The 14,847-nt window shown below is 37.1% G+C and overlaps 1 protein-coding gene across 12 annotated transcripts in view; it reads right to left on the bottom strand.

Moving 5' to 3' along the window:
- The window catches only part of EFCAB5 (EF-hand calcium binding domain 5), a 184,280-nt gene that overhangs the window by 81,173 nt on the left and 88,260 nt on the right, over window positions 1-14,847 (bottom strand). For all 12 annotated transcript variants that reach the window (XM_049637931.1, XM_049637930.1, XM_049637933.1 and 9 more), the window contains one exon: window positions 503-658. In XM_049637931.1, coding sequence (XP_049493888.1) covers window positions 503-658 — 156 coding nt within the window. The remainder of the gene's footprint in view (window positions 1-502; window positions 659-14,847) is intronic.

Genomic DNA, 14,847 nt, shown 5'->3' with positions numbered 1-14,847 from the left:
TTCTGCCGGTCTCCCGAAATACTTTTTGATATAAACTTTTCTTATTTTAAGAAGCAGCATAATACAATGTGGTAAGCTTCCTATTCCCAACAATTTATTTTCTATAGGAAGCCAGCAGCAAAGAGAGTAAGCAAAAACAATCTTAAAAAAATACATTCTTAAGAATGGAAAGAGACAAGTTGTACATTGTAAAATGGCAGTGCCATTGAAGACATGGTCTATAGGCTGGTACCAGTCTGTGACAAGAAAGGTATAGAAATTGAGGATAGTATCTAAAAAATTGTATAGCAATTTGAGAAAGTAACAGATAAATCATATTTGAATCTAATAATAAAAAATGTGGATTGTCTTTTGTACGTGCATTTTTCCCCCCCAGCAATCCGTTTTCGTTGTTAGTCCACAACAGTTTAGCAATTAAAAACATCACCATCCACAACAACCTAAAATCCAGTCCTTCACAAAAAAATAGTTTGAGAAGTATTGCTTTAAGGTCTTATCCTACCTTCCCACGGTCACAACACAGGAAGAGTTCAGCAAACATCTGCCTCCGCATATCCGTTTTTATGATCTCCCGGAATTCATCTGCACAATGACAGAGGTGCTTAAGGAGTTTCTCAAACGTTTCACTTTTAAAGTCTGCAATGTATGAGGAGATGTACTGCAGAGAAAAAGAAGATAAATGATTGATTTAAAACAGGGCTCTTTACTTGGATTTTCCCTGGGATTCAGTTGATGCGTATGAAATTATTGGCTACAATTTTTTCCTTATCATTTGCTTGTCACGTGAATAAAGCATTTTCATGTTAGTACTATTCTTCAGCTGTGCTGCAGACAGAGGTAATTAATACAAAACCATACACCAAAACCATACACCAGTGAGACTAAATATTTTTGGAGCAACTCCCCTCTAGACCACAACAGCATTATACGGAGCACACTTTTTACCTCCCAGCATGAAATAGCAGCAGTTATAAAACATTGCCTGTAAGTTAATCATTCTAAAAATTGGATGCAGTTTTCTTTTGATGAATGGCATATAAAACCATGTGTTTTCCGAGACTGGCTACATTTAATTATTGGAGTATAAAGAAAGGGGATTGTGCAAAGTTTCTGCATCTTCTGATATTATAATAAGGTATCCTTTGTCTATTTTTTTTTTTTGAAAGTATAGAGTCTGAAGACATCTACACTTATGGGCCATTTCTCTTGGTCCCTATTGAACCGATTCCCGGAAGTGGGATTGTTAGCTTAGAAGGTAAATGCATCTGTTTTTTGGGTAGGATTTTACATCAGGCTTGGGCTTTTTTGTTCTTCCAGTACTAATGAATGAGTGGCCATTCCTCCTCAGCCTCACCACCAGTGTGTATTGTCTTCTGGATTTTCCCTCATTTTATGGGTCAGGAACATAACATTCTTGATCTATACTTGACTATAAAGATCTTATGTTAAGGGACAAATGGATCTAGTGCTGGAAGAGTTTCTGAGGGAACCTTTCTTGAAGTGTTAGCCCAACTCATAAGTAAATGATTTTCTTGTCTGTCCCAGCACAGTGGTAGCCAAATTTGTACTGGGAGTCCAATTTGGATCAAATCGCCCTACTTCCATAGCCATAAATGATTGGAGCAGGGGATGATCCCTGATATAAACAAAGCCATTCAGATTCTCTCCACTAGAAATTGGGACTTAGGACTGGGAAATGGTTGGTTGTCCTCTGAGAGGGGCTGGACTTGTGAATGTAAACTTAGGAGTTTTGGGTGGCCAGATTCCTTCAGGTAAATGGAGGATGCAGGATAAGTCAGTATATAGAGACAGATGAAACAGAAAGCAGAAAGAAGAGTCTTGATTTTTCCAAGTCCCTGACTTCCAGAAGTCAGACCATATTCTTGCTCTTGGACTCCATACATTTCATTTTCATCTACATTAACTCAGGTTGGCTTCTGTTTCTTACCATTAAAGGAGACTAATATAGCTTGCTTAAAATGGAATATTTTATTGGCATATTTCATTGGCATAATTTTTGAAATGAAGAATGTAGTAAACATTTCACTTCCTCACTAATATCATCTAGGCAAATTTAGAATGTACTATGTAAGAGATACATTAGGGTTGAATCCATGCTAATGAATCGTAAACCATATTCAATTGACTTAGAAATCAAAAGAGGAAATTTAAAGCAGTGTAAGAGAGGTTTTCTAAATATTTAGTTTCATTGGCAGCCGAAACCTTCTAATTGTCATTATTTCTGATGGATCAATGAGTACAATTAAGTTCTTATGTGTTCCCTTGGGATGCAGAATAGTGTAATGGTTAAGAACTCACATTTTTCCTTTTCAAAATACCAATGGCATTTTTCACAGAAATGGAACAAAGAATCCCAAAATTTGTATGGGACCATAAAAGACTTCAAATAACACAAACAACCTTGAGAAAGTAGAATCAAGCTGGAGACATCATGCTTCCTGATTTCAAGCTATACTGCAAGACTAGAGTTAGCAAAACAGCATGGTACTGGCATAAACATAGACTCATAGATCCATGGAATAGAATAGAGACCCCAGAAATAAACCTATGCATGTATGGTCAACTAACCTATGACAAAGGAGGCAAGAACATACAAGGAGGAAAAGACAGTTTCTTCAATAAACAGTGTTGGAAAAACAGGACAGTTACATGCAATTCTACTTCTGGATCTAGAGAAAATGAAAACACCAATTTGATACATGTACTCCTATGTTCATTGAAGCATTATTTACAATAGCCAAGATATGAAAACAATTTAAGTGTCATCGATAGAAGAATGGACAAAAAAGATGTGGTATATGTATACAGTGGAATGTTACTCCACCGTACAAAAGGAGATTGCCATTTGCGACAACATGGATGGACCCAGAAGGTACTATGATAAGTGAAATAAGCCAGACAGAGAAAGACAAATACTTATGATTTCACTTATATACAGAATCGATGAGGCTTTACCAGGCCTGTATTGCACCTGACTTCTGCCTAATCCTGTTACGCTTCCCTCCCTTCACAACTATTGATCCCTAATAAATAACCTGTGTACCAGGATCCGTCTCAGCATCTGCCTCATGGGGAAAGTGACATTTGAGTCAAGAAGGAGAAGAGGGAGTAAACCATGTGGAAATATGTGAGGAGCACTGTCCTAGAAAAGTGGTAAGGCCCTGAGGTGAGAACATACTTGGGGGTTTCTAGTAATGGCAAGGTAGCTAATGTGACTGAGGCAGAATGAGTGAGGAGTACAGAGAGAGAGGTGAAGACAGGGGTCATCAGACAGACCAGGTCAAGCCCTGGGGTCATGTTAGGGCTTTGGTTTTTACTTTAAGTAAGATGGGAAGCCCTTGGAGGGTTTTGAGCAGAAGACTGGCTTAATTTACCTATATTTCTTTTTTAAAAAGTTTATTTATTTTTCAGTAATCTCTGCACCAAATGTGGGGCTGGAACTCATGACCCAGAGATCAAGAGTTGCATCCTCTTCCAACTGAGAGAGCTAGGCACCCCTACCTTCCATTTTAAAAGGCAAGAGTGAAAAGCATAAGAGACTCTTAAAAACTGAGAACAAACTGAGGGTTGATGGGGGGGTGGGAGGGAGGGTAGGGTAGGTGATGGGCATTGAAGAGGGCATCTTTTGGGATGAGCACTGGGTGTTGTATGGAAACAAATTTGACAATAAATTTCATATATTAAAAAAAAGGCAAGAGTGAAAATAAGGGTGTCAGTCAGAAAGCTAATGAAATAAGGCAGTTGTGAGATGATGATGGCTTATAACAGAGTGCAGGTGGTGAGAAGACATCAGATTCTAAACATTTCCAGAAGGTGGAGACAAAAAAAAACCCCTCACATTTTGGAACCTATCTGAGTTCAAATCCCAATTCCCATATATACTGGCTGAGTAACCTTAGCTGAGTCACTGAACTTCCCAGTTTCTTAATTGATAAAATGCGTACCACAGTAGCTTTCTCACTGAGTCATGAAGAGGATCTTGTGTATGTACAGAGTGTAAGTATTTCATATAATAAGTTCTCTGTAGCCATTGCTCCTGCTTCTTTTTGAGGTAGGTAAAAAAATTGACCAAGAAAAAGAATAAAAGTCTTCTCAGTAGACATATCTATTTAGAAGGAAAAATCCAATGAGATCAGGGATTCTCAAAATGTTGCCCCTTGACTACAACTCCTGAGAGCTTGTTAGAACCTCTGAGGGCATCACCTGAGAGCTTGTTAGAAATGAAAAATTGGTATAAACTTAGGGGTGCATGTATCCCTTTGAATTAGTATTCTCGTATTCTTTGGGTAAATACCCATTAGTGTGATTGCTGGATCATAAGGTAGTTCTATTTTTACCTTTTTGAGGAACCTCCATACTGTTTTCCACAGTGGCTGCACCAGTTTGCTCTCCCACCAACAGTGCATGAGTGTTTCTTTTACAGAAGCATTATTTATAATAGCTAAGATATGGAAGTAGCCTCAGTGTCCATCGATTGATGAATAGATAAAGAAGATGTGGGATACAAATTATGGAAAGAGCCTAAATGTCCATCAACTGATGAACGGATAAAGAAATTGTGGTTTATATACACAATGGAGTACTACGTGGCAAGGAGAAAGAATGAAATATGGCCCTTTGTAGCAATGTGGATGGAACTGGAGAGTGTGATGCTAAGTGAAATAAGCCATACAGAGAAAGACAGATACCATATGTTTTCACTCTTATGTGGATCCTGAGAAACTTAACAGAAACCCAAGGGGGAGGGAAAGGAAAAAAAAAAAGAGGTTAGAGTGGGAGAGACCCAAAGCATAAGAGACTCTTAAAAACTGAGAACAAACTGAGGGTTGATGGGGGGTGGGGAGGAGAGGAGGGTGGGTGATGGGTATTGAAGAGGGCATCTTTTGGGATGAGCACTGGGTGTTGTATGGAAACCAATTTGACAATAAATTTCATATATTGGGGAAAAAAAAAGATGTGGGATATACAAAATAGAATATTACTCAGCCATAAAAAAAGAATGAAATCTTGCCATTTGCAACAACAGGGATGGAGCTAGGGAGTATAATGCTAAATGAAATAAGTCAGTAGGAGAAAGACATATATCATATGATTTCACTCATATGTGGAATTTAAGAAACAAAACAAAAAAGTAAAGGGGAAAAAATAAGACAAAGAGAGAGAAACAAATCAAGAAACAGACTCTTAACTATAGAGAACAAATTGATGGCTACCAGAGGGAAGAGGTGAGTAGGATGAGTTAAATAGGTGATGGGGATTAAAGAGAGCACTTGTGATGAGAACAGGGTGATGATATATGGAAGTGTTGTTACTATATTGTATACCTGAAACTAATATGATACTGTATGTTAACTGGAAATAAAAAGAAACTTAACTTAAAAAAAAAAAAGAAAGAAACACAATCCTTTGGGTGGCTATTAAAGCAAAATGTGTTTAAAGAAACAAACACTTTTCTCCAAAAAAAAAAAAAAAAGGAAGAAGAAATGTAAATTTGGGGACCCTACTCTAGATCTACTGAATCAGAAACTCTGAGAGGGGAGTGGGATCCAGAATCTGTGTTTTTAAAAGCCCTCTGGGAGCAAAATACACTTCTAGCTCTTAAACAGGCTCCTTCCTGTCACAAGTGTGCAGAGTCAGAACAGAAATAATATGAGTTAATGTCACATGACCAGACTAGCTGCCCCCAGAGTTCTTGGAGAAGGGAAATCATCTTTCTTTCCCCCTCTTAAAATACGGACGGACCCAAACACTTTTCCGCTGTTATTCTTTCCTTGTATCTCAACACTCAGAAATCCTGTGACAATAGCCAGTGGGGGGCATGTGGTTGTGTAAACTATGTATAGAAATCTAAGTGGGCCCCAGTCAAGGAGACAGACTTGGGTCTTTTCCCTCCAACTTTACACATGGTAACTTGAAATAAAAAGTCCACGCTGGAGTGAAAAAATAAAATAAAATAAAATAAAATAAAATAAAATAAAATAAAATAAAATAAAATATAAAAATAAACCCTCTGGGCTATTTTTATGTTTACTAAAGGCTGAGAACCATTGAAATATATGACATGCGGGCGACTGATCCTAATTATTCCAGAATCCTAATATATAAATTAACCTTTTGGGAATTGACCACAAAGACATTTGAGTTTTCTGGATGCGGTAATCCTATTAAACCACGGCTTACTTTAACTGCCTCTCCAAGAGACACTTCAACATTCTGGATTTATAGAGTATGGGTTTTCTGAGTGAGTGTGTTCTGTAAGTGTGGGCTATATGACGTAAAGACTAGCAATTGCCAACTAACTACAAATTCCAAACAGAACAATTACAGAAGTTTGCCGGTATCTCTTCTAAAAACAGAGAAAGCAAAAACACATGACCTTTGTGTTTGCATAGCCTCCCAAGGAATAAAACAATGAATACCTGCCAGTCCTGAAATGATTGCCTAGTTTAATTTAAGAATATAATGAACTACTAATATCCTTCAGTTTAATAGCTCTGTGAGCTGATAAACACTTGAATTGTACTTAATCAAGTTATCTTCATGTTCTGGGTCCCAGTGTGATGAATTCTGGACTTTTTCTTTCTGACTTGAAAACCAAAATGTTGAGAATGTAGTGAAAGTCACAATTAACAGACTGATAGCTACTGTTAAATTCTACAACTCTGGGCCATTGGGATTCATATTTATTTAATTGTAGACATACTGGAGAGTTGATGAAGTGGGTAATATAAGAGTGATGGAAAGAAAACTATATTTGGAAGCTGTTTTAGGCATTAACTTCCAAACTATATATGTAAGTCCTGGTAGCATATAACATTTTCAGAAATGCCTGCAGATAAGGACTATAAAATATTGAAATACACAGATTATATTGGCTATCTATCATTGAAGAAGTGGTGTGTTCATATAGGATTTGGACAGAAAATTAGATTTCCAGTCTCAGAGAGGGAATTTTTAAAAACAATTAATGCTAATTAATATGCCCAACAAAACAGAAATATACTTTAACTTTTCCAATTTTTGAAAATCAGAATCATTTGTTTAACAAATGAATTTCAACAAAGGCCTTATTCAATTATCCAATAATACATAATATAGTACATATTATATATAATACATATTATATATAATTATCCAATAATAACAAAAGTAATAAAATAAATAAAATAAAAATAATAAAAGTAACAGACTGAAACACACGATTTTCCCCCTATTGGTAAAAGGCAGCTTAGGCAATGTTATGGGTTAGGTTGTGTCCCCCCAAAGTTCATACATTGAAGGCCTAACGCTTAGTACCCCAGATTGTGACTGTATTTTGAGATAGGATCTTTAAAGAGGTAATTAAGGGGCGCCTGGGTGGCTCAGTCTGTTAAGCGTCCGACTTCAGCTCAGGTCACGATCTCACGGTCCGTGAGTTCGAGCCCCGCGTCAGGCTCTGGGCTGATGGCTCAGAGCCTGGAGCCTGCTTCCGATTCTGTGTCTCCCTCTCTCTCTGCCCCTCCCCCATTCATGCTCTGTCTCCCTCTGTCTCAAAAATAAAAAAAAAAGTTAAAAAAAATAATAAAAAAAATAGAGGTAATTAAATTAAAATGAGGTCATTAGGGTGGGCCAAAAGCTAATATGACCAGTGTCCTAATAAGAAGAGGAAATTTGGACACAGACATGTGCAGAGGAAAGACCATGCAAAGGCACGGGGAGAAGATGACCATCTATCTATAAGCCAAGGAGAGAGACCCTCAAAAGAAATTAACCCTGCCAATACCTTGTCTTGGACTTCCAGCCTTCAGAACCATGAGAAATTAAATTTCTGATGTTTAAGTCACCCAGTACTTTGTTATGGTAGTCCTAGCAAACTGATACAAACAATAAGAAATTACTGATCAGCAAATTCCTTGATTTATGTATTTCTTACAGTTGAAGACCACGTAGGAAGACACACACCTGGGAGGACAGTTTACCATAGACCGTCCCATTTCCTGGGCTTAAAATTCCCTCATTTCTCCCTCATTTCCCTCATGCAGTTTTCACAAGATATTGCTACTCCTACCTCTACCTCCACCAAAGCCATCATTCCTTCAGTCAGAAAAAGACAAATATCATATGACTTCATTCATATGATACAAAGCAGATGAACAAAAGGGAAGGGAAGCAAAAATAATATAAAAACAGGGAGGGACACAAAACATAAGAGACTTAAAATATGGAGAACAAAAAGGGGGTTACTGGAGGGGTTGTGGGAAGGGGGATGGGCTAAATGGGCAATGGGAATTAAGAAATATGTTCCTGAAATCATTGTTGCACTATATGCTAATTAACTTGGATGTAAATTTAAAAAATAAATTAAATTAAATGGTAAAAAAAAAAACACAAAAAAAGCCATCATTCTTCCTTCTTCTGTCCTTCCCTGCCATAACTCAAAGCATATGAAACACAAAATAAACAGAACAAAACAACACAAATTACAAAATGTAAAATTATAAATAACAGAATAGAGAGTCACTCAGATACATACCATTTTGGGGAAAATGCACAGCCTGGATTTAGTAGAATATGTTAAAGGAAAGATACAGTCTTTGAGTAATTTGATGAAACCTCTCTATTTTAAAATTTAAACTTTGAGTCACATCAGCTTGAAGGCTGACAAAACAACTGAGCCTAAGAAAGTGGCTATCTCAAAGCAGACCACTACGGAGCAAGAACAGACTAAGCCCCAGAGAAGAGAATTCAGGCAGAGATGTGGCCTTTATTTACTCCTCTTTAACTCCCTAGTTTCTTAGTGTCACAAAATCAGAAGTTAATATCTGAATCCCACTGTATAGTATTTGTAGTTTTTGCATAGTATTCTTCTCAAGCCTATTATATAATTCAGGTGCAGATCTCAGACTGTTTGAAGCCCAGGCCTACTGAAGGATGCTCCCAGGAAACTGACCCTCACTTTACCCAGTCCCACAGTAAACAAAATGCTAGATTGTTTTCACTTGCCTCTGGTGAGCAGGTAGGTGCAGCCAGAGTTTCCACAATGACCAGGTAGGAGATAGGATCAAAGCAAAGCAAACTCAGAGTGGTTGACTGCCTCAGTTTGCCTGGGACTTCCCTAGTTTTAGCACTGAGAGTCCCATGTTCTAAGAAACCCCTCACTTCCAAGCAAATCAGAACGGTTTGAAACTCTAAACATTGATCCATGCCAATGGTCTAATTCCTGTGGGAAACTCTGGAGGAACCTCTGTTTGGAAGCATACTGTGTTGTATCCTGCTTTATAGAACAAACCATCTCTGTTAATACCTGAATCCTTTGCTATAAAAGAAATTTTACAGCCTTTAACTGTGTGTGAAGCATCTTTCCATTACCATCCCATTGGACAACCACACATAGGACAAGCTGTACAGAGAGTTCTTATTCTATGGTATGCATTCATCCATTCTCAAACCATTTGTTGTATTTATGTAATCACAAGATAAAGAATATGTATTTGTTATAGATAACCGGGAAGGATGATGAACACAAATGACAATTTGAGTCAGGAGTCTGGTGCCTAGAATGAGCAGAACTGATAAGCAGGTCACACTCCCCTAGAGAATAATGCTTTGAAAGACTTCACTCTTGTTTGAGAAGGCCATACTTTGTACTACTTTGAAGGCAAGAGTTCAGGGGACTAACTTTGAAATTATACTAGGGAAGGAATATAACCCAGGCCAGAGCCAGCTGATACAATCAGTAGAAACAGAAGTATGTCAATCTCTGGAGCCCCCAGAGGTAGGGAAGGAGGATCTGCAGTGATAAGAGGTCAGCCTCCCTCAGTTCCTCACTCTGAGATCTTAGAAGATTCTCCTCTACCTGAGGCCATCCTTACCCCTCATTCCATGAACTCTTGTCATACTAAAAGTCTTGTATGTGGCCATCACTAATGGTTTAGAGATAACAAATTTCCTTTCCCTGGTAGTGCATGGTGATGCCTTCTTCAGGTAGCATTTTCCCCACAGAAATAGTCACTTTTATTAAGAACTCCATTTCAGGCACATTCAAACCAGACTCCAGCCACTACACAAAATATTGCTTCTATCTAGGAAATGGGTTCGAAGTTCCAAACAACCTACGGAAACCTTTTTTTTTTTTGGAGGGAGGGCATACAGCCACTTGTGGGACTGTCATTTAAAAATTATGGGCACTTTAGGGGCACCTGGGTGGCTCAGTCTGTTAAGCGTCGGATTTCGGCTCAGGTCATGACCTCCTGGAATTCAACCCTGTGTCGGACTCTGTGCTAACAACTGACAGCCCGGAGCCTGCTTCAGATTTGTGTCTCCCTCTCTCTCTGCCCCTCCCCGCTCATGCTCTGTCTCTCTCTCTCAAAAATAAAAATTAAAACACTTAAAAAATAAAATTAAAAGTATGGGCACTTTAACAACTCACAGTAAATTTTGCTTTGAAATGTACCAAGAAAAATTTAAACATGTCCAACTCTCAGACTTCTCTGGAAGCAAATTAGTAAAAAATTCTTTATCAAAGCAAATGAAATTTGTAGAGCTCAAAGAGTCCAGGAAATGAAAAAAGAAACTTCCTACCTAAAAAGTTAACTAAATTCTCTATAATCACCACATTCATGGTGATTTTCCTCTGCTGATAAACAAATTAACTAATCAGATGAAAGGTGAAATGAAAGGTTTGTCCTCTGAAGGATTGAAATCTGGAAATTTCAGGAAGGATACACCTATCAGGAACTGCTTACTTCTGGCCTGAACACAGTAATGCAGTTACTATGCTAATGGGGACACAGTGAAATCTAAGGGTTAAGACTTCCGTTCCTTTTTAAACTTATATTCAATATCGACTTGGACAACTGAACACCAGTGTTAAAATGATACAAATGCTAAGTTTTGTCTCCTGGAATGAATTGTCTTTTGGAAACCAGAGTGTTCTGAGAATTCAAAACAAGCCTGACACTCTCCAAAAACATATTTCTTTTGTGTCTAAATATCCAACTTACAAAACAAAACAAGAATCCCAGATAAACCAGTACATTCTACATTTTAAATTGTTCTTGTCAATATATTAATGTTTAAAGCACTGTTATTAAGGTTCCTTTCAAAGTAAGGGGCTACAGGTATGGCAGGTGGAAAAAATTCAAACCTCATGACCACCAGATGAGTTTCCTACATGAAACCTGCCCCACTGAAGCCTCATTTTTCTTTTACAATGGATCCTTTGGCAGTGATGAATATAGTAATCATAATGGTTTGAACCTGTTTGTTGCTTTGTAATTATCTTGTGGTATGTGTCCTTAATGTGCTTATATTTTGATCCTTCTATTCCCTAGATCCTACTCCAGTTCCACCCAGCATGTGTAGGCATGCATGCCCATACATACACACACACATGCGCGCGCACACACACACGCATATGACATATATACTCATAGGCACACTCCCACACAACAAGGCATTATTTGGTCCTTAAGGGTAAGAAATACAACTTCCTATTTTGACATCTCTCCTACCAGAGAGTAAATAAATATTTAGTATATACTTAATAACTAAGAGACTAGACATAAATATTCTTACATAATATATTATAAAGAATAGAAAATATTCTTCTAAAAACAGTTACTTTTGATCTTCATTTACTAGAGTAAAACAGATGGAAAGTGAGAGAGGTTACACTCAACAAAAATATTGTCACCTGTTCATTTATATATCAGAAAACAGAAACCTAGGAAAATGATATGTATATAGAAGTATTTGTGACCTTTCATTCTCTCCATTTGTCTTTTTCTCTATATTAATTATTACTCAATGATTCCACTTTCTCCAAACACGCTCCATCCTGAATGCTAATCACTCGGCTCATTACAAATGATCAGAGGGGTAATTTCATGGCATAGTATCTTCACTGGATGGCTGGTGTGTGTAATATCTTGCCTTTAAACCCAGCATTTACAATTTTATTGTCTTCCAGTGTCATTAAATGAGTGCTGACAAAATAGCCTGAAAGCAAATCTCTTTATCTTTTTTTAAAGCTTATTTTTTTGAGAGAGAGCGAGCATGAGCGAGTGCACAAGTGGGGGAGGGGCAGCGAAAGAGGGAGAGAGAGAATCCCAAGCAGGATCTGCATTGTCAGCGCGCCACTCAATGCAGTGCTCCACCCTGGCGCTCGGACTCACCAACCGTGAGATCACAACCTGAGCCGAAATCAAGTCGGGTGCTGGGTGCTTAACTGACTGAACCACCCAGGCACCCCAAAGCAAATCTCTTTAAAAGCAAGTGTCCACCCCCTCTACCAAAAAAAAGGCACTGTTCCAAACACTACTTCTATGTCATATGTTATACAGAATGGCTCAATGATTTATTGATCAGATAATTAAATATTTTCAATAAATATTTCTATACAAGAAATATTTTCTTGGTTTCTGTTGATGTAACAGCTCTTCTCTATAATGAAATACCTTAATATGGGCTGTTTATATTTCAGGAAGAGAAGTTGGAAATGTTGGGAAAACTAATATTAATGGCTCAAAACACCCATTAAAATTAGAAATAGAAAAATATCTATTCTATTCAGTGTTCTGCCCATTTTTAAATTGGATTGTTTTTTGGTATTAAGTTATATAAGTTCTTTATATGTTTTGGATATTAACTCCTTATTGGATATATCATTGGCAAATATCTTCTATTATTCAATAGGTTGCCTACTTGTTTTGTTGATGCCTTCCTTTGTTATGTAAAAGCTAGAACAAATAGTCCAAAAATTTGTATGGAACCACAAAAGACCCCAAATAGCTAAAACAATTTTGAGAAAGAACTAAGCTGTAGACATCAAAATTCCAGGTTTCAAGATATACTCAAAGCTGTAGTAATCAAAACAATATGGTACTGGCACAAAAAGAGAGATCTAGATCAATGGAACAGAATAAAGAGTCCAGAAATAAACCCACAACTGTATGGTCAATTAATCTTCAACAAATGAGGCAAGAATATACAATGGGGAAAAGACAGTCTCTTCAACAAATGGTACTAGAATGGTACTTCAACAGACGGAAAACTAGACAGCTACACTTTCTTACACTATACACAGACATAAACTCTAAACGGATTAAAGATCTAAATGTGAGACTTGCAGAGTGGAAGAGAGCCAAAGCATAAGAGACTCTTAAAAACTGAGAACAAACTGAGGGTTGATGGGGGGTGGGAGGGAGGGGAGGGTGGGTGATGGGTATTGAGGAGGGCACCTTTTGGGATGAGCACTGGGTGTTGTATGGAAACCAATTTGACAATAAACTTCATATATTGAAAAAAAAATAATAAATGTGAGACCTGAACCATAAAACGCATAGAAGAAAACATGCAGTGATGTCTCTGACATTGGCTGTCAAAACATTTTTCTAGATATGTCTCCTCAAGCAAAATTAAGCTATTGGGACTACACCACAATAAAAAGCACTTCCTGTTCTTTTACAATGGCTTCGCTATTCCTGAAACATTTATTTTGATTCATCAATTAATTCGCTGAATTTATTATAAAATAGTTTTCTTTTTTCAGGAAGGTCACATGGGTATTATATTTTCTGAGTTCTTTTGTGTTGAAAATGTCTGCATATTGCCTCTAAAATATACCATGGATGGATTATAGTGTAATTAGGTCACATTTTCTTTTCTTTTTACCTCAGAACAATATAGACATTGCTTGTTTTCTGGAATTGAATGTTGTGAAGTCTGATGTCAGTCTTACTGTTTTTCTCCCTTCATTTAATTAATTCAACAAATATATACATATACACACATACATGCATTCATACACACAAATCCTATACAAATACATATATATCCACATATAAAACACACGTGTGTGTGTGTGTGTATACATATCTACACATTTAAAATGAGGAAATGGGTATGGGTGATGTATACCCAATAATACTTGATACAAAATCATTAGCATTCTACATAATACCTTTGTGTGTGTGTGTGTGTGTGTGTGTGTGTGTGTGTGTGTACACGTATACAATTTTGTTTTAATGGGGGGTTTGAACTATTAATATTAGTTTTCCTGACTTTCCAACTTATCTCCTGATTTCAAGAAGGATTCCAGAATCCTTCAGATAGAACCTTGAAATTGTATATAGTACATAGTCATCATCTACAATGGAGCAAGGGTGAGGCGGGAGAAGGAAAAAGTTACTTTGACTCTGGGACTCAGAGAAAAACAAGGGAAATTAGAGGAAAGACATGAACAAATAAAAAAGCAGCCTGTAAAAGACATGACTCTGATACTATTACATTGTTTCTTTTGCTTATCCCAATACAATATCAATACAAAAGTAATCCCATACTTTCACAGATGAAATATTATGCAGACTTTGAAACTAAACTGCCTAAGTACAAATTTCCCCAGCTTCACTAATTTTGAGACCTTGTGCAAATTACTTAACCTTTTTGCACCTTAAGTGTCTTCCTCTATAAAAGCAGGAATAAAGATTGCGGAGAGGGTTGCCTGAGTTAATACATGGATAGCTTAGGACAATGCCTGGCCTATAAGAGATGTTTTTCCATTTTTAGATTTCATTATTATTTGTATAACTGGATTTCACTGAAAAAAAAAGGAAGCTGGTTTTTCTTGATCCTAACTGAAGGTGTGAGTGGAAGTTTTTCACTTTCACATCATGAGTACCACTAACTGAAAGAAATTGTAAAATGCCTTTGATCATAAAATGTACCCTAACTTCAGAGGAGTTAAAATAATATTGCATCTTAGAATCAAAGTAAGTTAGTATGCTTTAATTTAATGTAATTATAAGTTAATGTATGTGTGACATCCCCCAGAAGTGAAACTGGCAA

The sequence above is a fragment of the Panthera uncia genome, chromosome E1, assembly GCF_023721935.1.
Source record: "Panthera uncia isolate 11264 chromosome E1, Puncia_PCG_1.0, whole genome shotgun sequence".
Taxonomy (NCBI): Eukaryota; Metazoa; Chordata; class Mammalia; order Carnivora; family Felidae; genus Panthera; species Panthera uncia.
The sequence above is the reverse complement of the archived record's forward strand: the minus strand, read 5'-3'. Positions and strand labels throughout refer to the sequence as shown.